This window comes from Cavia porcellus, unplaced genomic scaffold (genome assembly GCF_034190915.1).
Source record: "Cavia porcellus strain 051 isolate PalLab524CR breed Dunkin Hartley unplaced genomic scaffold, mCavPor4.1 scaffold_21, whole genome shotgun sequence".
Lineage (NCBI taxonomy): Eukaryota > Metazoa > Chordata > Mammalia > Rodentia > Caviidae > Cavia > Cavia porcellus.
The window spans coordinates 10469514-10493291 of record NW_026947504.1 but is presented as its reverse complement, the minus strand read 5'-3'; the positions used below and the strand labels follow the sequence as shown (position 1 = coordinate 10493291).

The window sequence follows — 23778 nt, the reverse complement described above, 5'->3', positions numbered from 1 at the left end:
ATTTTTTTATTTTAATGGCTACATATTTATTTTTATGTATGATAGAGAATGACACAGTGAGACCATTAAATTCATGTTCTTAGAGACTTTACATATCAGAATGAGATCATGTAGAAAAGTGGTTTGTTTTCAAATCAATTGAAATATATTAAACAAATACCAGGGTTAAGTCATGCAGTTGTGGCCCCACAAGTGAGCAGAGATTTTTGTAAATGGCTGAAGCTTGAGAAGCACTGAGCTAAAGAAGCCTTAAACTGCCGGGCATTATTCTACGCAAATATGCATTTTCCATAAGTCACCTCTATAATCTTTATGTGTACTTTCAGTCCAAAGAATGCTTTGATAAAGGTTTTTTTTTGTTTTTTTGTCCATGGACCAAAGCGAAGGGAGAAGCGTGTGAGAACGTCACAGTAACTGGCACCTGCTGGTCTAACATAATAGGGGCTGACTGCAACCTGGGAGGTGCAGGTAGCCGGGGACCTTCCAGTTTCTGGCCCAGTCCCTGAAGCACTGACTCCACCACCCTTCCCATGGTGCTTTCCCTAACAGCCCAGTATCATTCCGGTTCCCTAAGAAAAATAAGGTGTGTTCAGAACATATGGTAAAATACACTCATATGCTTTTATATGTATATATGATATTCAACTATAATTAAAATGTTTTACCAAAGTCAGAGCATGCAGAGATCGTGGCCGTTTCTGCAGAGTGTTTTGTTACTCTGAGAGCAGAGCCCTGTTGTTTCATTGTCTGACGCACACAGGACACTGCAGCCTGTTTTGCAGCTTAAGCAGGCCTGCTTTCACATGTCCTTAACTTTTCCGCTCCCTTGAGTGATAAAATTAATCTTGAACACAGATCTAATTGGTTTTCTCCTCATCTCCAACTTCCCTGCATGTTCTAGAGTGTGCTTGAAGACCTGAGGAGCAGCTGCTCCTGTGCCACTCGGGCCACAAACCCAGACCTATCTTAAGCCTTGATGCTGTCTGGCCTGTCCCGATCTGCACTGTACAGTGCTTAGTAGGAAACCTTAGGTGACCGTGGCTTTCCTGGAAACCTAAGAAGTACATCACCATGTAGCCTGATCCTTCATTTGCTCAGCAGATGCGGGTGAGGTCAGTCCTGTTCCAAATAGTCCCCTGTATACACGGAGAGCCCAGGCCATGTGCAGATCAGGGAGAAAACAAGGCCAGTCAGATGTCAAGAGGAACACAGTCTGTCAGAAGGAAGCCAGTGCCGAGATGGAGTCAAAGCCCTGAAGGTGTAAACATCCACTAACCTAGGGATTCTTCTAGGAATTTATCTTAAGTAAATGATCATAAATATGAGCAGAATTAGAAACAAGAATGACAACAGATTTACTTATTAAAATAAAATTTCTACAGTAGCTCCAATGATGCTAAATATTAAGATGTGGTCTTATTATGGACTACTACAGCATCTTTAAATGCAGTGAGGTTTGGAAGCAGGGTAGATTTGCTTTTAAGAGTTATAATAAGAAAGACCATTATTTTTGAAATAAAGCATATCACAAACATTTTTGTGACAAAAAAGGAGAAAGATGCCAATCCAGATATGGAGCTTCTCTTTAAGGCAAACCAGGTAACTCATGGAGATCAGTAATAGTAATGATGATGATGATGATGATACAGCTACCTAGCATTTACTAAACACTAACTTTGCTCCCGGCACCATCTGAAGCATTTAAATCATCACAACGGCCCTATGACTTCCAGGGGATTTTGAAGCCTCCATTGCTACACTATACTACACTATACAAGTCTCTTATTTTGAAATCTGAAATAAGACTCTATATTTTAGGGTCCACAATTTGATCCTCACAAAGAACTCAGAAATCCTGGAAAACCATTGCCCCTATTTTCTAGAGGAGTCAAAGGCCCTGAGATGTTACAAGACCTCCCAAGTCACACACAGCTGGTGAGCAGCAGAAGCAGAATTCCCAACTGGGCATCCTGGAGCAACAGTGCCCACATTTAACAAAGACACTCTTGTGTCTCCCCTGATGGACACTTCTCTATGAGAGCAGTTATTGTGCTAACTTAACCACAGTGAGTTCACCAGTCTACTTTCTTCCCTCAACCTTGAACTCCTGAGACATAAGACCTTATTTTTTGTATCCCCAGCTCCGGCAGGTGTCATGCAAACATCAGTTGCATATACAAACCAACCTTGGGATCTGCGTGTGAATAACAAGTAACTAATGATGGTAGCAGTGGCTCTTAGTTTTTGGCCCTTGCTGTGTTTAGACTTTGTACCAGACGCTGAAATCCATTTCATTTTATCCTCACAGCTCTCCAATGAGGTAGGTACTATTGTATCTATTTTATAGATAAGCAAACTGAGGGTTATTTTAATGCAGATGCTGAGGTTTCTGCCCCCACAGTACAAAAGTTTCTTATTATAAACTCTGAAACAAGACTGTATTTAGGTCCAGTACCTGATTACTGCAAAGAATGTCTTAGAAGTAAACATTGAGATATTTGGGTGATAACACTGCTATTTGGAACAAGGAGGAATTATTCTATGGCTAATTCATTAATCAATTTCAAATATTTGTAAGTACCAGTTTCATACCAGACACAGAGAGGTAGACTAACTGGACAAGAACAAGGTCCTGGTCTCAGAGCCACACTCTAGTAGGACATGTGATTCCCTCTGATGAGCATTCAATTATACACTGAGAACAGGAAGAACACTGGCTCTGTGGGAATTGCCGGCAAAAGAGGGGCCACAAAGGCTATGCTGGAGCTGAGTTCTCACTGTGTAACTGGGAAAAGAGGCTCAGGTGTTTGCTCACAGGTCTGGAAAGAGATCTCTGCAGCAGGCCCTGCCTGTGATTCACAGCAATGCTGCTTCCTGCCCTATCAGGGTTACTAAGCAATGGAACCTGGAAGGGCATCACGACATGGTCCACACAGGCCCAAGGCACACAGTGGCCAGAGGAAGCCTCCGCAAGCAGCAGGAGGTGGCACGGGATGGCCCAGGACAGCACGCTGGTCCTCAGCAGCAAAGACTCACGTTTCTCTGTGGACTGCACGGCATGGAAGAGCGTCAGGGGCCTCTCGCTGCAGGACGGGGGCTTGGAGTCACTGCTCTTCTTCCGCAGCAGGTGCAGCTGGGCATTGGTGAGCGGCACATCAGGCACTGTGTTAAATATCTGCAAACGAGCAAAGTTTCATGAGATGGGCATTGCACTGCAGTGAATTAGGCCTGAATCAGTGCAACTGAAAGGTTAGTGGTCGCTTAGAAAGACTAGAAAAGACCAGGGCATTTGCTCAGGGATTCTAGGAACTCTCATTAGGCCCCAGTTTGGTAATCATTTGCTTCCATTTCTATTTCTACTATCATTTTCATGGGTCTCTGTCTTGTTTTCTTCCCTAAAAGAAACAGAAAGACAAACCACTGTCAAATGAACAGTTTTTGAGTTTTCTGACTTTTTCTTACAGAACCAATCATGAAAACCAATCAACTTTTCTCCCTCACGGCCTTCTTTCTTACCTTCCTTTTTTCCTTCCACGCCCTAGGTCTTTTTAAATTTTGATATGAGGTCTCACTAAATTGCTCTGTTGTGGGGGTGGGGGGCTCAAACTTACAAGCCTCTGCCTCAGTCTCCCACAGTGGAGGATTACAAGTGTGCACCACCACATCTGGCTTTTTTTTCCACTCGCTCTATTTCCCTGTTCTTAACTGCTCGCTAACTTTCTTAGACTGTGAAGCATGTAATTAACATTCCAAGAATGACCCACAGTGGAGGACCATGTCCTTTGTAATTCCCTGGCATCCTTTCCTGTGCAGCATCTCTGATCTATCTCTGAGGCTCAGTTTTCATTTCCTTGTTTAAAGGGTAGTGGTGGTGGTAATGTGTATCGGGGGTCACTGCTTTTTTTAAACCCTAGGTTTAAAGAAGTGTCCATCTATTTATCTATTCCAGCTTGGAAAATACACAGGTTTCAACAAGACTGAAAAATTCTCAATTTTACCATTTAGAAATTATCACTATCAGCATTTTCTCTCTTTACAATCCTTTTTCTTTTGGCCTATTATTATTATCATTTAAATTCAGGGTTAAAAAGTGAGAGAAAAGGGCGAGGGATTTAGCTCAGAGACATTAAGTCCCTGCCTTGCAAGCACACATTCATGAGTTTGATCTCGGTACCAAAAAAAAAAAAAAAAAGGAAAATGACAAAAACAAAAAATTATGTCAACTCTTAACTTTTTCCCAACAGAATTTACTAGTTACAATAGTTAGCACTAGTGTGTGGTGCTTGTCATGATTACAATAGCTACCCCTTCCTGCCAGTTCCCAAGGTACCAGTCACTTCACTCTGCATTACATGTAGCTCATGCAACTCTCAGCAATCCTGCATAACAGCTAAAATCTTCATATTTTATAAAGAACAACTAAGAGCACAAAGAGAAGTTGCCAGAATTATAGATCTAATTACAGATGATAATGCAGGGTTTTCTCCAGATTGATTTTAAAATGTATATAATAGTAAGAATCATTCATCCAAATGGCAAAATTCTTTTGAATATTATTTTATACTAAGCACTCTGGGTGTAACAGGGGATTAATGACACAAATATGTCCCTGTGGTTAGACACTTTGCACTGCAGTAGCTATGATTTACTGTATGTATTTGCTGCATATACCAAGAATCAGTTGCACTTTGTATGAATATTTATGTTTTCCTAAACACTTTTCCATACTGGGAATTATATTCTTTATACCACTGTGTAACCTACACACTTTTAAAATACTATACTATTTTCCTCCTCATTAAAAATTTTTAAAATGTTCCATAAATCATTGTAAATCAGTAAATATAGGTATGCTAAACCTAAAAATTTAGACAATCAAAATTACATTAGTAATCCACAAGCATGTAAAATGAGATCCAATTTGCAGAGCTAATGTTAAATAATATTTATTACATATGTCATCATTTATAATCTCAATTACTGTTACTAGTTCTGGTTATTTTCACTATTTCACTGAAGATTCTTAATAATTATAAGTGGTACATTTTTACCTGCATAAACAGGATCAAATACAAATGTGAACTTCTAAAAGAGGAAACTAAGGATTTGTGTTTCAGAGCATCTACATTTTAAATATTAAATCTTTCCATATATGTTTCCTCCTTACACAAAAGGTACTAAGTTACATTTAATGTCCTTATTTTTCTTGCTTTGATATATGTTCATAAAATCTGTGCTGTCTAAATTTTGAGGCTTGTATAGTTAGAAATTAAAAACACATACATTTATAGATATGTTAGCTAGCTGAAGTAAGTTAGCACAATCATTTGAATTGGTTGTCTACATACTGATCAAGGCTTATTTCTTTTCTTTTGCCTCTTTGCACATATGAAACATGACCCAAGATATTTTCGTTTGCCATGAACAATGCAACCATTTTTAGGTCGACCTGGGCAAATCACACAAAGTTCAGTGGCACTGAAGGGAAAACTAGATTCCATATTTTCTCTTTTGTGTTGTGTTTCTTTCTTCTCAAACTCTTTACCATCTTCTTGGCTGCTATTAAAAGTGCTAGTAGAAGTTGACTCCTGAGAACAATTCTGGCTTTCTTGTGACTGGGAGGCTTGTGTGATTCCATCATTACTTTCATCAACACAGGCCTCTCTGGAATCATGGGCAGCGTGTCTGAGCCCTTATCTGCCCCCGTTGAGCTTTCTAATTTGGCTCTCCCAGGGATTTCCTCTTTATCTTTCCCTTTGTCTTCAGGAAGCCAATTATCATGAAGGGCCCAACATCTGCTGCATTGGGATGGAAGGGAAGGATTCATTTCACTGCATGATACACACTTCCAATAGTCAGCTAAGGAAATTTCGGGACTTTCTTCAAATGAATCTGTATCATTTTCCCTTGCCTGATATACAGTAACTTGACATACCTCATCATCTTCATCTGAGAGTTCCTGTCCTTTACTAAGACTATGATCTTCTGAATCAAGAGTTTCAACTTCGAATTCCACACTGAATTGGTCTGAGACTGAATTTCTGATCAAACCACTCACACCATCATTCAGACCCAGATCAGATGGAGTCTCTGTTGACTATTACTTCTCAATATGCCTCCTTTACTACACACAGGCTTTCATCGAAAGAGAGAGAAATACTATTGATTTGTGGTGCTTGCTGTATGCTTCACCAGACAATTCATCTGAATTTTCTTCTGTCTCTCTAATGCACTCCTTCTACAAGAGGTAGATGGCCTGAAAACCGAATCTTAAGAGGAAGGCTTCTCCTTTCGTTTTTCTTTTTGGTTCTGAGGATCAAACTCATGACCTCATTCACTGAGCTACATTCCCGGCCTATGCTTCTCTTCTTGGAGCTCTTACCCAGGGTCTTTTTGTTCACTCCTACCTTCAAAGTGACACCTCATGCATAGATGTGCCAGAGTCTGAGGTTCCCACTGACTATCAAGTTTTGTAGATCACTGTATACAAGGTTCCAAACAAATCTCCTAGATCACTTGAACAACATATAATATGTTGTTGTTTCTCTTGATATAATCATTTAGTCTTAATATAACAGACTTTAACAACTTCAAGAGCAATGGCATTGGCCTAGCCAGCATGTTTTGTTCTAAAGCAGGAATTGGTGAGGTGCTTAGAGCACCATCAGTAGATACAGGCGTGCTGATGGTGCACATTGGCCTGGATCAATACAGAAAACTTGCTGTACATAGGTGATCACAGATGTTTATCTCTAACTGCCAGTGAACACAGCAGCTCATCATCATTTGGAGTTTTGGGGCCCGGATTGGGGCTAGGAGTCCTGCCAAGACGCCCCAGTTCCCGTCACCTGGTGTGCAGAAGCCTGACACCCTGGGCCTCAGTGACTATTCTCCTTGTAAGCCCAGGCCTCTGGGGCACTCTGATGTGCTCAGGGCAGTGAGGAAGGAGGTTCCACAGGAGCAGCTGAACCTCAGAGCAGGGCTGGGGATCAGGGCGATCCCCTCCCAGTCACACAAGGCCACAAGGCCTTTCTAAAACTTTTGAAAATCACGGTTCTTAACAGTTACCTCATGCCCTCCCTGTACTGAGATACCAACGTTTATTGATTCACTGGATATCAGCTCTCACTCTTTGAAGTTAGCCTCCTTCTGGAGCTTTTCTTTCCAATAGAGTGATGAGTCACAAGAGGAAGGTGGTGGCTGACCTCTACCTTCACCCATGGTGTGCCTCGACACCCAAAGATACTTTCTCATGCTTTCATATCCTTCGTATGTACATTTAAAAGCAAATTCAAAAGCTGTTATATAGAAAGCAAAGTCATAAGAATTGTAAGAATTTCAGCCCAAACAGCTGCTCTCCCTGGCTTGGCAGGTCCTTGGGCTCCAACAATGCCAGCCAGCTGGTTAAGTCAGTTTTGTTCCCAAACACAGCTGTCTGAAGGCAGCATTATCATATCTTCCTAAGAGGACTGAAAATTTGCAGTAAGATAAACAGAATCAGTACAGATAGCTGAGATCAACTGGGGTGAATGAGTGGGGAAAGGAGACTTAAATACAAAGCAACAAGACATCCTGGCTTCCGAAACAGCTAGAACCCAAACATTTTAACATTTTTAGGTCTTCAGTCTATTTTTGGGTCCCTACAATGAAAGAAAAGGGGTAGATTGTGGTTGCTGGTGAGGTCAAGAACCACAACCTCTTAGAAGCCTTTCCACACCTCCTCACCTCACAGCTAAGCAACAGAGGGACCAGAAGTGGAATGTGGGGCTTCAGTGGCCATTCTTTCAGCTTGTCCTCTCTAGTCAATTGTCATAAGAAGCCAGTGTACTAAACCCACAAAATGATTTTCAAAAGATAATGGTGTCTCTTGGCATCTTGCTGCTTCTGGTCTCAGACAAAGCAGCTTTAGCCATCCCTAGGTAAGAGCATTTGAAAAATGAATTCAGAGGTGGAGACAGGCCTGGATCTCCTATTCTTCCCTCATTCTCTTTTAACTCTGCCTAGAAGATTTTGTCTCTTTTATCCTCTTGTGTTACTACTAAGAATGATTCTCTCCCAACTACAGTGGGCACAAAGATAGTGTGCATACATTTTCATTTCAGGGGCCAAAAAAAATGGGAGTGTTGATTTTTTTCTTAAGAACTATATTACTGCTGGAGAAATGAAGTGTGTGAAGAAGGACTATGGATTTAGACACATGCATGAAAAATGGCTTCAAGAACAATATTTCTATGGAAAACAGCAGGAAAAAACATGGGAACACTTGAGAGAGGATTTCCCTCTTTTCACTGGCTATTTTCTCTCAAGAAAAAATTGAGCTATTTTCTTTGAAGGAAAAGTTGAGCTCTAGGAGGGGATTTTCACTCTGGGTGACAGCTACAGTTCCAAAAGCCAGCTCATTGTGAGCCAAGTATGGGCTTCTCAGGAATTCTAGCAGGCTGCTCTCAGGATCAAAAACAAATAATGTGTAAGTGAGCACACTGCACAGGACTACCATGGTCATCATTACCCGCTTTCCAAGGTGCAAGGGCACTTCTGTAAATTAGGCCAAGTCAGAGTAGGAGGTACAAACACTCATTAAGGAGTCTGAAAACTCATCGCTCAAACTGCTGCTGTTCATTTAACCGTGATACTTCAACACCTGCAATGTGATTTTCTGGCCACCTTCTAGCAAGACCAAGAGTTTGCCTCTAGGCTGAAAGTTCAAGTTGGAATTCTGTTAAGAATCTTAATTATTCACTGTTTTGTTGGTTATTCCAACCTTATTTCATTTAGAAAAGATGATTTCAAGATAATCAAATGAAGTTTTCTTCAGACTGTCAAGAAGAATCATTGTACAAATGACTCTGCTGAACGACGGCAGCATGAGCTCATGTAAACCACAAACAATGGATTTATGGAGCTCTGCTACATGGCTAAAACAAAGTTCTCCTTTACACCTTCCAAATTAACGCAGAAAGGGCAGATGCACTCTGTGCCCTAGGTTTCCTCTAAACAACTTGACAAACTACTTATAATTTAGATGAAAGTTAAGAGAAAAACAATAAGCCTGCTGAAAGATACTGGAGAATATAATTATAAAAATACATGTCTGGTAACTCTTCTTAGCATCTCTAATTTCGTGCTTCCCGTAAGTGGAATTACTAGATCCATAAATATCCAGACACCATTTTCCCTTAAGCCATGAAACATAGTAGTCAACGGTAGACTGGACCCCTCAGATTCTGTCCTGAGTCTGGGTCTCACTCAGCAGGTAACACTAACAGCTACACTGAGCTTACCATCACTGACATCCACGCCACTGACATAACACCATACGAAATAAGAGAAAGGGAATTTAAAGAATCCACATAAATATTAAGTAAACAAGCTTTGGAGCCAGATGGATTTGAGGTCCCACTCACACAGAGTTATGTGGTGGCAAGCGAGGTCCTTAACCCTTGAGTCTACTTCCCTTGTGCAAATGCGGATCTATCACCTACCTGCCTTACAGAGTTATTAAAAAGATAACACTCCAAAATGCTTCACATAGCACCTGTAAAGGGTAGGCAAGAGGAAATGGTGGTATAAATAACTGGCAATAAAAATAATCAAATTTGCCCAGTGCATACCATGCTAGGCTATTTACGTGGGTTATCTACATAGATTATTTTACTAAACAACAACAACAACAACAAAACAAACCTGTAAAGGACAGACTATGATCCTTGCTTTCCTGTAGATGAAGAAACTGAGGTTTAATCAGATTACTTGACTGGTTCAAGGTCACATAGATAAGTATAGCTGGATAGAGAGTTGGTAACTTGACTGAGTTTTACACACTTGTTTCTTTATATGTATTACTAATTTGAAAGACAGGACAAAATGTAAAGATTATAAGTTTTAAAGTCGGGCAGATATGCTTTTAGGCAGTCTGTGACCTTCAGCAAATAATACAACTTTCTGACCTTTAGCTGTCACATTGGTTAAAAAGTCCTAGGGCTGCGGTGAGGACTGAAGCAACTAACAGTTTGGCCTTTGCTATCCAAAAAAAGGAGACACATAAAGTATAAGACGAGAAATAACTAGAGATTCGAAGTGAATTATTTACAGTTGGAACACAAGGATTCAATTTATAAGCATAAATTTAATTACTGCTCTTTACAAAACATTGATTTTAACTGCCTTCAGCAATGTTAGAATTTGGCATTCTTTTCTCTTGCATTGTCTGCAAAATTCAAGTATTTCTGGACCCCTCTGGCCCCATCTTGACATTGCAGACTATTGAGACTTGCAGGATTTGTTCTTAGCTATGTCACATATACATTTTTATACCCTTTCCAGTCCCATCTGCCTCATGCCTCTGCAATTTTAAAGGATTAGAAGTCTCTCTGTAATGTGTGTGGCATACTCTTTATTATGTGCTATGATTTTTATGGGAGGAAAATTAGGTCATGATGAAGAGCTTCTGGTCTATAACTGCAAAGGAGCTTGGAGACAATAAATCATCCAAAGTTCTGAGGAATACAATGCAAAACAGTAAAGTTTATGTAAGAAAAGACACAAAACTTTTTCTAGAGACGTAAACAGATCAGAGTTGCATGTAATATGAGGCTGGCTTGTTTAATCTTAGGAAGATCTGCCTGAGGAATAGAGGGCCACAGCTACTAGCGCAGGTCATATAATGCTCACATTTCTCAGGGAGACACTGCACAGGGCAGAGGCTATAAATCTGTACCTTCGCACTGGAGGGCCAGGCAAGCCATCACTTAGTGGGAATCCTCTGCTATAAACCATGAGGAAGCCAAATTCAGAGGCTGGAGCTAGAAAGGTTTTTAGAGGACAACTGAAAGCCTTACGTTCTGTCTATATCAGCATTTTGGAAGAGGAATCAACAGTTTGGAAAATAATTTGGGGAACTTTATTAAAAATCTCTGAAAAGGAAACAATTACAGTTAGTAACTAAGGGTATATATAGAAGACCGTGATTTTTGTCACCAGAAAGGTTCTATTTCCTGCTTGTTTGTTTTGCTGCTAGGAATAAATTAAAATACAACCAACTCCATCTCTATTTGAGCAGCATTCATCTAGGGGCTCATTTATCTGGGGCTCATTAAAGGGAATATATGTGCTCAGATCCACGAAGTTACTATATAATGAATAGAATTTTTTTTCCTTCCCACTAAAAAAGACAGTCCTACAGCAGAAGCATTCTAGGTTCATGCACAAGGAAATCTAGCTTGTTTGTGAATCTAACAAAGATGGGACTAAAAAGAATACCAAAAACTATCTCACTGCATCTGGTTGTACACTATTATTATTAACTTTGCATATTAGCTGTGAAATATCATGGAAATGAAACACAGTTGCCAAATATGTCAGTTACCAAATCAATTGCATTTTATTGTCTGACATACATTTTGCATACAAACCCAACATCAGTGAAATGGATTTTGATGTCAACACTCTGAGTAAAGCTAACTGCATGGGAAGTCACTACTATTTATTTCACTGGAAATGCAAGGTTGCTTAGGACTTTCGTGTTTACAGTGGGTCACCTCTTCCAAAGTCCCAGTCCACCAAAGGAATATCATAACTTGTTTAGTCACATATTGATAGGTAGTGAGGGGCAATACCCACAAAAGTGGATGGCATTGGACATGTCCTGCTTCGTGTACAGAACTCTTCCCAGTGCTACAGCCGTAAGAAATGTGGGTATTACAAGGCAACAGCTCCCACCTTACCACATGTGCTGGAGCCACAGCCTGAAATCTCATGTCAACCAAAACTGTGGAAAGAAGGCAACCTGTTTTCTTGATATGGTTGTTTTCCTTAGCCAGCCAAAATTTTCAAGGTCATTGATAAGTAAAGTTTTAAAAATTAAATAAAAGGAAAATCTTGAAAGAAATTAGAATTTCTATACTTTAGGGTATTTGAGAGAATAGCAACATTCATTATTTTGCTTTATTTTAAAATATTAACTATAATTATTTAAGTATTATTTCTACTATTACCCCAAGTATTGCCAACTTTGTGTTTTAGGCCTCAGGGTGATAAACTATGGCTTGGGAAGGAGATTTTGTCCAGACAGACATGGTTATTTTATTTTATGTCTTTTTGAGACAGGGTTTTGAGACAGGGCTGGCCTTGGGCTCACTTTGTAGCACTTTGTAGCTCACTTTGTCTGAAACTTGCAATAATCCTCCTGCCTCCACCTCCCAAGTGCTGGGATTACAGGAGTGTGCCACCATGCCTGGCTTCTTAGACATGCTAATTTTAAATATTTGGTTGCGTGTTACCTTAGATAGCTCGGCAAGAATTAAAATCACTGCCCTCTCAGCTCTCAATTAAAACTTGGCTATAAGTAAAAAGAGCCATACTCAAGTCTATTTTTCTTTAGCTTTCATATAGTCCAAGCAGAGTCCAGGGTAGGGAATCATTGATGAAAAACAATGCTATGAGCTAGCGTTTTCCTAGGAAGCTTAGTAGAAGAACCAAATACAGGCACTAGAAACTCACTCTGCCTTCAATGTGAAGACCACAGGTTCGGAGGTTATATACTTTCTGAGCTGCATAATCACGGTGTTGTCACTCATTTAATAGGTGATTTTTATATCGAGAATCAGAATATAATTTAGTTCAGCCTTCAGGGATGTCTCTTTGAAGTACTATTAAAATCATTTGCCCTTCTACTTGGAAACCTCTAAGAGCTCTCAGTTTTCAGGAGTAAATTCAACTCTTTTTACACAGTTTTCAAGATCCTTAACACATGGGTGAAATCCAGCCACCTAGCACATCTTCCCTACATATAACCCACAGTCCTTTCACAACCACGCCACTTAAAAAACTAAAACTTGATTATTGTTCCCCTAGAAAACTGTTCCTCTCATCTCACGTCTTTCTCTACTTAGAGAACTTCTATGTATCAGCTAGAGCCCAACGCCAACTGCATTCAATTATTTCTCTTCATTGGTATCACTGTACTTTATTCATCTTACTGGCTGTCACCTGGCATATGTTATAGATAATTATATAGATAGTTATATCCTGATAAAATAACAGTGCTTTGAGAAAAGAACCTGTCTTGCTTCTCTTGGGCCAAGAGTCAATACTCACTAAATGTTTATTGTATTCAATAGAGATTAAGTAGAGTGTATTTTTATAGTATATGTTCTAAAAGTATCCTAAGTTCAACCCTAGTTTTCCTCCTAACAAGATACTTCTTAAACTCTCTGCACTTTAGGATCATAATTGGTATGACAGAGCTAAAAATACTGACCTCATAGGATCGCTGACAGTTAAATGAGATGTTACACATAAAGCTGCTTAGTACAGTATCTTGTGCACAATTAGCTGAAAGTAAAACTTAGATATTATACATTATTATTATTTCTGGACTAGACTAAATAACAAGATCCATTTACTTTACTGGATAAATCGGTATGTATTAACCACATGGAAAAAATTACCATGAGCTCCCAAATATAATACTATATATATATGTTTTTTTTCCCTTTTGCCTATTCTTACTCTAGAACTTTGTTCCCCAAAACTGTGCCAAACACTGCTTTCCTTCTGAATCTGCTGGAGGAGGTGTGCCAGCTTCTAAACTGCTGTGATGGAGAAAGCACGGGGTAGACATGCTTTTTCAAACCAAACTGGTGGGATATGAGAAATACATCAATAAGCCTCCTGTGAAAGACAGACAGGCAGGTTCTCTGTGAAGCAACAGGCTCTGCAGAGCTGTTCTAGACTCACAGGTACTGTCTTGAAGGTGTACAGATGTGCCACTGATGACATAAAGGAGTTCATCTTCATTTTTAACCCTTGGACTAAATGTCTTGTATTAACCTTTAGAAAAAAAGACACAGAGATTCGCCTCTGCCAGCAGGTAGCTGCCATCACAAACCTTGCTTCTAGCGGCCAGCCAGTGTGAGCAGACAGAACCAGTCAGATCAGCCTCTGCCTGCCAGCCACCCCCATCAGAAGACTTGCTTCCTTAGGCAGCCAGCAGGAGCAGGGACATGCAGCCAGGTAGGCCCCCTGCACCCGCGGGTTACCATTGGAACACATAGCTTCCTTTGGGCAGCCATCACCCACCAGGAGAATACGACAAACACACCCGTGTATGCCTGCTACCATGGCAGGAGTCCTCGTGAAGAAACACAGGCCGAGAGAAGCCCCACCACCACACATCCTGGCCACTAGGGAAGCCTCAGCAAGCTGCACAGGTCTAGAGAAGCCCATCCCACGCCCTGTTACTTCCCTGCAACCTGGGGCCAGAGGAACCTAAGTGCCTGTCCATTTTCCCACACTTCAGAGGGGCAGCCAACATAGGAAGTGCCTGGGACCTCACAACCATCTTGTTGGGAGAAACCCAAGAGAATGTCAAGATAAAGGAGCAAAAGGCAATCTCAACTCTCCAGCCCACATAGAAAAAGTCTGGGAGACACAGGCAGGGAAGAAAAAAATGGAAGTCACACACTTCCAAAAACAACAGGAAATCTCCAAGAGGACAGCAAGTGAAGTAAAAAAACAACTTCGTGAGACTTTAAAAATAATCAGATCAGAAATAATGTCTCAGGTAAAAGAAGAAATCACAAACATAATGAAAGAATTTCTCAGCATATTTAAAGAAGACATAGATTAAAAAAAGAGCATAGGAAAATGATGGAAACCTTGAATGAATATAGAAAGAAATTACAATACATGAAACAGATTCAAAAAGATATCCAGGAAATTAAAAAGTCAATCAAAAGCTGGCAAAACCATTTTAAAGAGACTGAAGACAGACTTTCCGACCTTAAAGACAGGATTGCAGCTAGCCATTTTGAAAAGAAAGAGCTCTGAAAAATAACAAGGAGTCAGGAAATTATAATTCAACAGCTGCAAGATGACAAAAGAAATAATTTAAGAGTGATAGGTATAAGTGAAGAAGCAGGGATCAACACAAATGAAATAAAAAGGCTATTTACTGAAGTAATAGTGGAAAACTTCCCAAACATGGGAAAAGGATCTGGCATACAGATAAGGGAGGCATACAGAACGCCAACTAGCCATGACCAAAGTAAATGTACAACCAGACATATAATAATCAAGATCCCAGAAATTCAGCACAACGACAGAATATTAAAAGTTAGAGAAAAAAAAAAACAGATCACTTATAAAGGAAAACCAATCAGAATCATGGCACACCTATCAACAAACCATCAAGTCAAGAACACTTTGGAGTAAAGTGTTGCAAATCCTGAAAGAAAACAACTTCCAACCCAGACTGATGGTGCCCTACAAAACTACCTTTCAAAATTGATGGAAAAAGCAGATACTTTCATGATAAAAGAACTAAAGGAATTCATGACCACCAAATCGACCTTATAGAGCGCTAAAGGATATTTTAGGGAGATTAAGATGACCATGGTTCCAGGAACAGCAGCAGAAGAGGACTGCCAAACAAGACAGGCAATTGAATGAAGGGGAAAAGTGGAGGGCATGGCAGAGACAAACCAATGTATACTGGTTGTAACCATTAATGTAGACTGTCCCAGTTCAGCAATAAAAAGAAACACAGGGAGAGTGGATCAAGAGATAAGATCCATCAATATACAGTATACATTTAACTGGAAATACATTTAACTAGAAAGGAAATTCATAGACTGAAAATCAACGGAGAGAAAACAATTGCTCCATGTAACAGAAGACCAGAAAAAAGCAAGACTAACTTGCCCATCAACCACAGAAGGATAAAAAAGATAGGGTATTTTCATACAATGGAAAGCCAGCCAGCTACAAAGTAGGAAAATCTAGAGGCTCTTGAAGGTAAATGAATGCAACTGGAGATCATGTTCATGTGTGAAAAAGTTTGAACTCACACAGGTGAACCCTAGTGTAAAAAACAGGAGTTAGTCAGATCCAAAAAGCACAGCAGATATTATAAAAGCATAGGAAAGGAAATACCTAGGAGGAAAGGTGGTAACCAATGTTAATTTCTTATTGTACTGAACTCTTGTATTGTTTTCACAACTTTGTTAGGTTTGGTTTTGTTCTGTCTTGTTAGATTTTACTGTGTCTGATGGTATGGGTAGCTATTTTGAAGATAATGCGATGTATTATACTAATCATGGTTGGTTTCCTAGTATCTTGTTTTGAAGTCCTATAATTCTTTCATTTTTTAATTGGTTATATTGTTTCACTTTGTTTGATTTTATTATGTGTGATTGTATGAACAGCTACCTTGAAGTTGTAGCCATTGTTGATTTCCTATCATCTTGTTTTGAAGTCTTATAGTGCTTTTATTGGTTTTATCCTGTTGTTTTATTTGATTTTATTATGTGTGATAGTGTCAGGTTAAAGAAACTAAATATTGCACTTAGCAAGTATACCTTTGCTCTCCTTAGACAATATCAATTTTAGTGACAATATTTTTTCAGTTTTAGATATTTATGAGCTAGTTCTCCATACTGAGGCTTACAAAAAATAGCTACAAACTGAATTTGCCACTGCCACCAAATGAAATCTCTTGCTGTGTCAAAAATGGCAGTGCTGAGTAGAAACAGATGAAAAATACAGAGAAGTGCCCTAATGGGCACAAGCTACTAATAAGCATGCAAAGGTTCCCCCTCCACACACACACACACACAAGGGGAACTAAATAAATGCAAATCCACCTAGTATGTTGGGTTGCTTGTAAAGTTGGCAGCCAACAGTTTTCCTACACCTATGTGTAAATACGACTTCTCTCAATCAGAGGTGCGGTTTATTAGTTCATTTTTTGTTATTGTAATGAAATACAAAAGGCTGGACAATTCCGTGAGAAAAAAGAGATTTTTTTGGCTCACACTTTTGGAGATCCAAGGCCAAGGAGCTGTATCTGAAGATGGCCTTCTTGCCAGCAGAGTCCTAAGGTGGTACTGGGCATCACAGGGCATGACACTTTGTGTGTGTGTGTGTGTGTGTGTGTGTGTGTGTGTGTGTGATGATAATTTAATCATGGGGCTCCACCTTGATAATACTAATTGCCTCTCAAAGACCCCATACCTAAATACCATACTCAGATTAAGTTTTCATCCTACTAATACCTCATAGTAGGGATTAAACTGCAACAAAAGAATCCATATCCAACATTCAAAACCATATTCAAACCACGGCATGGAATTTAACTTCCTCTCCTTAAATCTGGGTGAACCGTGGGGTGGATTTGATGAACAGAATGTTGTGAAAGTGATTCCCTGTTCCAGGCCTAACTTTAACCATCCCTGATATTTCTATTTGACCTCTGACATCTTCAAAGTTTTGGCTAAACTACTGAATGATGAGAGATCATGTGGATGAGAGAAAGGGAAGGGAGGAGGCCACGTAGAAGGGGATAAAGATGTTCCAGCCAACAGCCAGGACCAATGTCTCAGAACTCTGGTATGAGACCATTTTGGACCTTTTAATCCCTGTCAAATCCCTTAAGTTGATGCCATAAGGGACATACATGAGCCCTCCCCAAGTTTCTGACCCAAAGAATTGAGAGCTACAAAAATGTTGCTGCTTCAAATCACTATGTTTAGAAATTATTCGCTATGCAATAATAGAAAACTAGAGCAGGCATCTTGTGATTTCCTCTCTCTGGGAGATGGTTCCAATGGTTGGATGCCTGGGTTTCCACATCCTTCTTTCAGAACTGTTTTCTATTTATTCCTAGCTCTTGCTTGAGTGTTATTCCAAGGCATAAAGTTACTACCTTATATAAAATGTTCTTAACAACTTGAGAGGATAATATACTAGCCACTGCAGGAGTCATATATTTAAACTCCACATTAGGACTTGTTTCAAGCCAAGAGGGCAGATGCTATCAGATGAAAAGGCGTTGCTGGAAAGCATTTCTTGAGGTGGGGCTTCAGGATTTTGTTCAAATTCTGACACTAAAAATTACTCAGATAAACAGTAACTTTTAAACATTTGTGTGTTTCTAGAAAATTACAGCCACACCTAAAGGAATGCTATTAAATATTAAGTAAGACCTTGTGGATTTAACTAAGAGGTTGTGGATTTTGAAGAGTAAGTCTCTAATGATACTTTCTAAGGACATAAACAGGCTCTAGATTTGGCGGCCACAGTAGAGTTCTGTTATAAGAGAGCAAGGCCAAGGATACTTAGGATTCTTGTGTGACAAACACCAGAGACTTCCAATAGAGACTGAGGCAACATCTCCTGATTTTGTACCAGGCTATGCCTTAAGCTACATTTAAACAGGTGTCAAGCTGTCCCCTGTAGGGTGGATATTAATCCACCAGGATCCACCTAATGGATAGTAAGGATTCTTCCCCTAAAATAACACACATATATAGGTCTTGCATATACAGATCTATCAGAAACCCCATATTAAAAAGCCGTGCCTTAGTGGTACACTAACTCTCTCAGGGCTGAGACAAACTTTATTCTGGAATGTTTTTGCTCATATTGACTCACTGTATAGACTAATGAAGAACAATATATAATGAAACACTATAATACTCTTTTATTTGCACAACACCAAATCAACATCAGAGTAATATAATTTATAATCCACCAAACTAGGTAACCATTTTCATCAGCCACTTGCTCATATATATAGACCCTGTCATAAATTTCATACTTCTGCTTCTATAAGTTGTATTCAAGACAGGATGGCTACTTTTATTTATGCAAGTTTCAATAATATTATTAGGAGCAACCGTGAAGCTAGTTTTATGAGCCCAAGGACACTCAAAACTGAGTTATAGTTCAAAATCCCTTAGAAGCTGCTTACTATAAACTTAAATATACTCTTTAAGGGAATAAAATAATCAAAGTCCTTCTTGCTTAGTTTGTCCTCAACATTCTGAGTGATTTTAGCTAAGATATGATTAAATTATAAAAAGTACTATTTGAGAGAAAAGATATCTAAAGATAATCTTAGATATCTAATATCTAAAGATAATCTTGAGCTCTATTTCCAAAGAATTTTTTTGAGACTACTAAAGAAAAAAAAGTGGCTTGTAGTGACTGAAGCTGACTATAATCCAGAACCTTGGCTAAGTCCTTTATAGAAATCATCACATTTAACTCTCACAAAAGGAATGTGGAAGTCTGGTAAGCTGATCTTTAAATTTGCTTCCTTTTCTTCATACCATTCGGTTGTTTTTCCTAGCCTTCACTACCCTTAGATGTGACCATAGGACTGGCTTGGGGCAATCAAATGGGGAAAAATAAAGTGAGGATCACCTGAGAATAGTCCATAAAAATCTTACCACTTTTATTGATGTAGAGAATTGGCAGAGGCAGAGACATGAAGTAGCAGGAACTTGGGGTGCTGAACTACTACAGAGGATACCAATTGAGAATACCTGCACAGAACTGTTATGTGGGCAAAAGATAAGCTTCCAAGTATCCTGAGTACCCGATACCTTGGTTGTTTGTTGTATGGGTCTATGCTATGAAGCATCCAGTGGCTTCCCACTTTACTCAATATGAAGGTAAGTGAGGCTCTACTGAACATATTCACATGAGTATTCAGAAGTTCAACAATCTAGATGCGCACAATCACATGGCTAGCAAGAAGTAGTGGATTTAAACACAAGTGATTTGCCTTTAGAATCCAGGTTACGAATGACTAGTATATACAGTCTGTTCTCTTCCCACAAGTTCATTTTTATTGTATATAGCACAAACAACCCTCTACCTGATTTCCTATATTTGAAGGAGATAGGTAGACTGGAGCTGAAAATTAAGGACAAAAAGAAGGCATTTTTCTCCAATAAATTATTAGTTTCCTGTATCTCTTATTAACCTTCCAAGAGGAGGACTATGTTGCTTATACAACTTTGCAGGAAATGCTGTTATCTTATAAAATGTTTATATTCACAGATTCTCTAATAGTCATATAACAAATACCCCATAACCTATTATTCCTAAAACCTATGACCTTAAAACAACAGTTCATCTCTCCTCATTCCTGTGGGTCAGGAATTTAGAAGGGTGCTAACAGGATAGTTGTGACTCCAGTTTCTTTTATGAGGCTGCACTCAAAATACTAGCGGGAGCAACATTGTGGGGACGTGCAGTCAGGGCTAAGGCATCACTTGCAAGGTGACTGGGTTACAGGGCTGGCAAGCTGGTCTGGCTGTTGGCAGGAAGTTTCAGTTCCTCCCTTTGGGTCTATCGTGACTGCCCTCACAATTTGGGGGCTTACTTTCCCAGAACAAGCAAATGCAGAAGCCAAGACAAAGGTGCAAGGCCTCTCGTGACTAATTTTAGAAATCACATATCATTGTATTTGTAGGTTTCTATTGATCACACTGGCCAGCCCTATTCAGAGCTGGAGGGGACTTGACAGGGAGGTAAATACTAGAAGACAAGGTCCCTGGCAGCCATTCTGCAGGTCACCCAACACCTGTTCAGGAACTGGGAACCACACAATGAACAAAACAAATGAACGTTCTTGCCTTCGTGAAGCATAAATGCTTGTGGAGAGGAGAAAGGTAATGGATCTAAAATAAGTCAGTTATATAATATGCTAGGAAGTGATAAGTGAGACAGAAAGAGAAAAGCAAAGGAAAGAAGAAAGAGAATACTGGAGGCTAGGAGTGTTTGTTGTTTTAGATAGAGAGTTCTCAGCAGGCCTTACTCAAGACACTTGCAGGAAATGGGGAAATGAGTCACGTGATTTCATGGAGGATGAGTGTTCCAGGTGAAGGGAACAGCAGATGAGACAGTTTGAGACAGGAGTGTGCCTGCCATATCTAAAGGGCAGCAAGCTGTCAGAGCAGTGTAGGGATGATGCAGGAGATCAGATGATCTTAATAAAAAGTGGGAGGATGGAGCTAGGGAGGACCTCTCAGGTTCATATAAAGACTGACCTTTATGCCAAATACGGTAGAAAGCCACTGATATGATCTGGTTTAGCACATTAAAAATCTCATTCCAATGGGTATCAGAATGGACAGGCTTAGGTGGAAGCAAACTGGAGGATCTTACAAAAATTTAGTCAAAGAGTGATGGTGGTTTGTATTACCAGTGCAGGTAGTACATTCATACCTCGGTACTCAATTGCTTTGAAACTCACCAAATTTGGTACTAGAAGAATTTTCATGCAAAAAATTGTGTCCCAGTATTCATCCTTTGTTTGGCACTTAAAGCACAAGTTAGAACTTGTCAGTGTCAGCTACCTTGTGACTTACTAGCCTTTCTAGCCAAAATAATTTGTTTGGTGCTCCTTCCTTTTGGTATTTGTGCCTTTGGGAACCAATTAACTATGAGTACCAAGGTATCACTGTAGTGAGATTCTAGATTTATCCTCCACGATTATCTCACTAGTCTAGGCAAAATTTTTATTTAGAGAAAGGAGTATTTTTTATGAGATTTCACAGTTGAGGCTGCCAAATGACAGCCTAAAGAACCCTGCATAAGCCCAGAGAAGGAAGCTTCATAGAAATTTGCTGCTGGGGACATGGAGGTGGAACAGATGAAGGAAGCTTTGTGTCTCCTACTCTTTTTCTTTTAAGAGAAAAAGATAAAAATCAAGAAGTAAACAAAAAATCAAAAAACAACAATGAAAGCAGCATGACGACAGCAACCAAACAACTACGATACAGGATTCAGAGACAAGATGACAGGAATTTAACAACGGTTGTTATATTGCATATTGTTATCTTCAAGATAGTTATTCAGTTTATCAGATACATGCATGCAAAATTGAGCCAACAATATGATTTCCCTTTTCCTCTCAGTTTTTAAAGTGCAGCTCTGAGTTAACTCAGTGGGGCAGGAGGAATCTTACAAAAGACTAGAAATCCCAGTGTTCTGAAAGAAAAGACCGCACCCATGCACACACATGCATATACACAAAATGTACAAAAAACACATTATTTATTAAGTCTAAAGACAAACTGTATAGGAAAATTGCTTGTAACACAAATGAAAAACACTGTCTTGTTTTGATTCACTTTATTCTGTTTATTTTGTTTGGTTTTAGACTCTCTAAAATAAAATTTTTAAAAATATTCCTAATATTAAAAGTCTCATAAATTCCTAAGACAACCTAATAAAAAATGCGCAAAGAATGTATTAAAAATGAGGGTCATAACATTAACTGCTTCACTGGATTATTGTGAGGATAAAATGACAATCTACACCTGGCACAAAACAAATGCTCACAACCATAACTACCATGCTGCCACCATCACTGCCATTGTTGTTACCTCTACTAGCACTCTGAGGACCACCATCACCACTGTGCTACCATAATCAGCAATTTATCATCATCACAGTGCAAAACACATTAGCAATGCACACCCATGTCAACCTGAAGACCAATTCTGATGTAGCTTTCTCCTAAGTAAACTCTTCCTTGAGAGGGCCAATTATATTATTACCTTTTCATGGTTCTCTATTAGGATCTCGATGACAATGTTCTGAAATTTGATATCCATGATGGCTGCAACTGTTTCTTCCTGAGGCCTAAGTAAGGTGGGTCCAAACACCACACCAAGGTTTGCCACGGTCATCAAATTCTGCTTGTGGTTGTTAGCAACACTGTTTGGAAAAAGGAAGAAAGAAAGGCAAAAATGAGACGGTACACTGGGGACAGATGGCCTTGCAGTTCCCTCCCTACCTTACTATCTTCATATTTACAGATTTCTCCTCTGTAGGAGCCCCTTTACACAGTACGAACTAAGAGAAACTTTTCCACTAGCATTTTCACCCACTGAAGTTTGTAAATTTTTATTCAGCATCCATTCATTTCAGGGTATGACACTTCCCACAATTTCCAGTCGGCCTGAGACAACCAAACAATTGGCCAAAACAGCTACCTGCCAAATTATGAATCTCTGCCCATCTAAATAGCTGTTTTGCAAGTCCCAGTAACTGCTAATCCCTTGTAGTTACAACTTATGTACTTGGCTATTGCTTAAATCACTTTGATCATTAGCATTTTCTCTAGCACAAATATAAAAACTCTTGACAGCTTTAATTCATTTACAAACATAGCAAAAAACAAACCTAATTTTTAAAATCGACAGATCTGGTATTTAAAACCAAGTCAGGCAATTCAGTACTTTGGACTCAAAATATTAAAGTCTCATTAGATTAAACATGTGGCTCACATTAAGTGGAAATGTGGTATAAACAGAAATAAAAAAGCACTACTGTATACCCAATGTATGAGGCTGTGTTTATACTGTCATTTATACTCAAAATTTAAGAAACACACTGGGTCTGTAGTATGTGGGTCTGAGTAATTTACTAAATATGTATGCATATTTTTAGATAAATGATTACCCAAACCACATATCTAAACCCCAAGTGCAGGCCACATTAGGATCTAGCTTTAAAACCCGATTATTCATTTGCTGGCCTGGTATATAAAATATACAAGTGAATAACTAACAAGAAATTAATTAAAAGCTCATGCCATTTATTAATGCTAAGAAAATATCAGGAACTTCCCTAAATCACCTGTTAGAAAAAGGAAGCTATTCATTATTAACTTGAACCTAGAGAGAAATTGAGCAAAGATGGGCAGTTTGCACAGGTCTACCTCCCTACCATTTAGTGCTATTTATACGGAACACTTTTTACTCACAATTCTATAAGTGCCTGCACTGTTTCTCTTGTACACCTCTACTTTGTAGGATGAAAAGAGATTTTAAACCTTGAGTGCCAGTTTTTAAACTGAGCCTTTATTAAAATACTACAGCAGCCAACTTTATCAGCATATGTATGCTTTCCTATAAGTTTTGAGGCTAAGAGCCTAATTTAACTTCCCTGGTTAAAAGGGGCAGGGTGTGTCAGGTT

General features: G+C 39.2%; 1 protein-coding gene and 1 pseudogene across 6 annotated transcripts in view; both read right to left on the bottom strand.

The window, feature by feature from the left end:
* The window catches only part of Arhgap26 (Rho GTPase activating protein 26), a 410930-nt gene that overhangs the window by 85855 nt on the left and 301297 nt on the right, over window positions 1-23778 (bottom strand). For all 6 annotated transcript variants that reach the window (XM_003477293.4, XM_023560545.2, XM_003477294.4 and 3 more), the window contains exons 18-19: window positions 22356-22515; window positions 3037-3175 (exon numbers count right to left, since the gene is read on the bottom strand). In XM_003477293.4, the coding sequence (XP_003477341.1) occupies window positions 3037-3175; window positions 22356-22515 (299 nt within the window). The remainder of the gene's footprint in view (window positions 1-3036; window positions 3176-22355; window positions 22516-23778) is intronic.
* LOC134471891 (E3 ubiquitin-protein ligase Mdm2-like) lies at window positions 3182-9293 on the bottom strand (annotated as a pseudogene).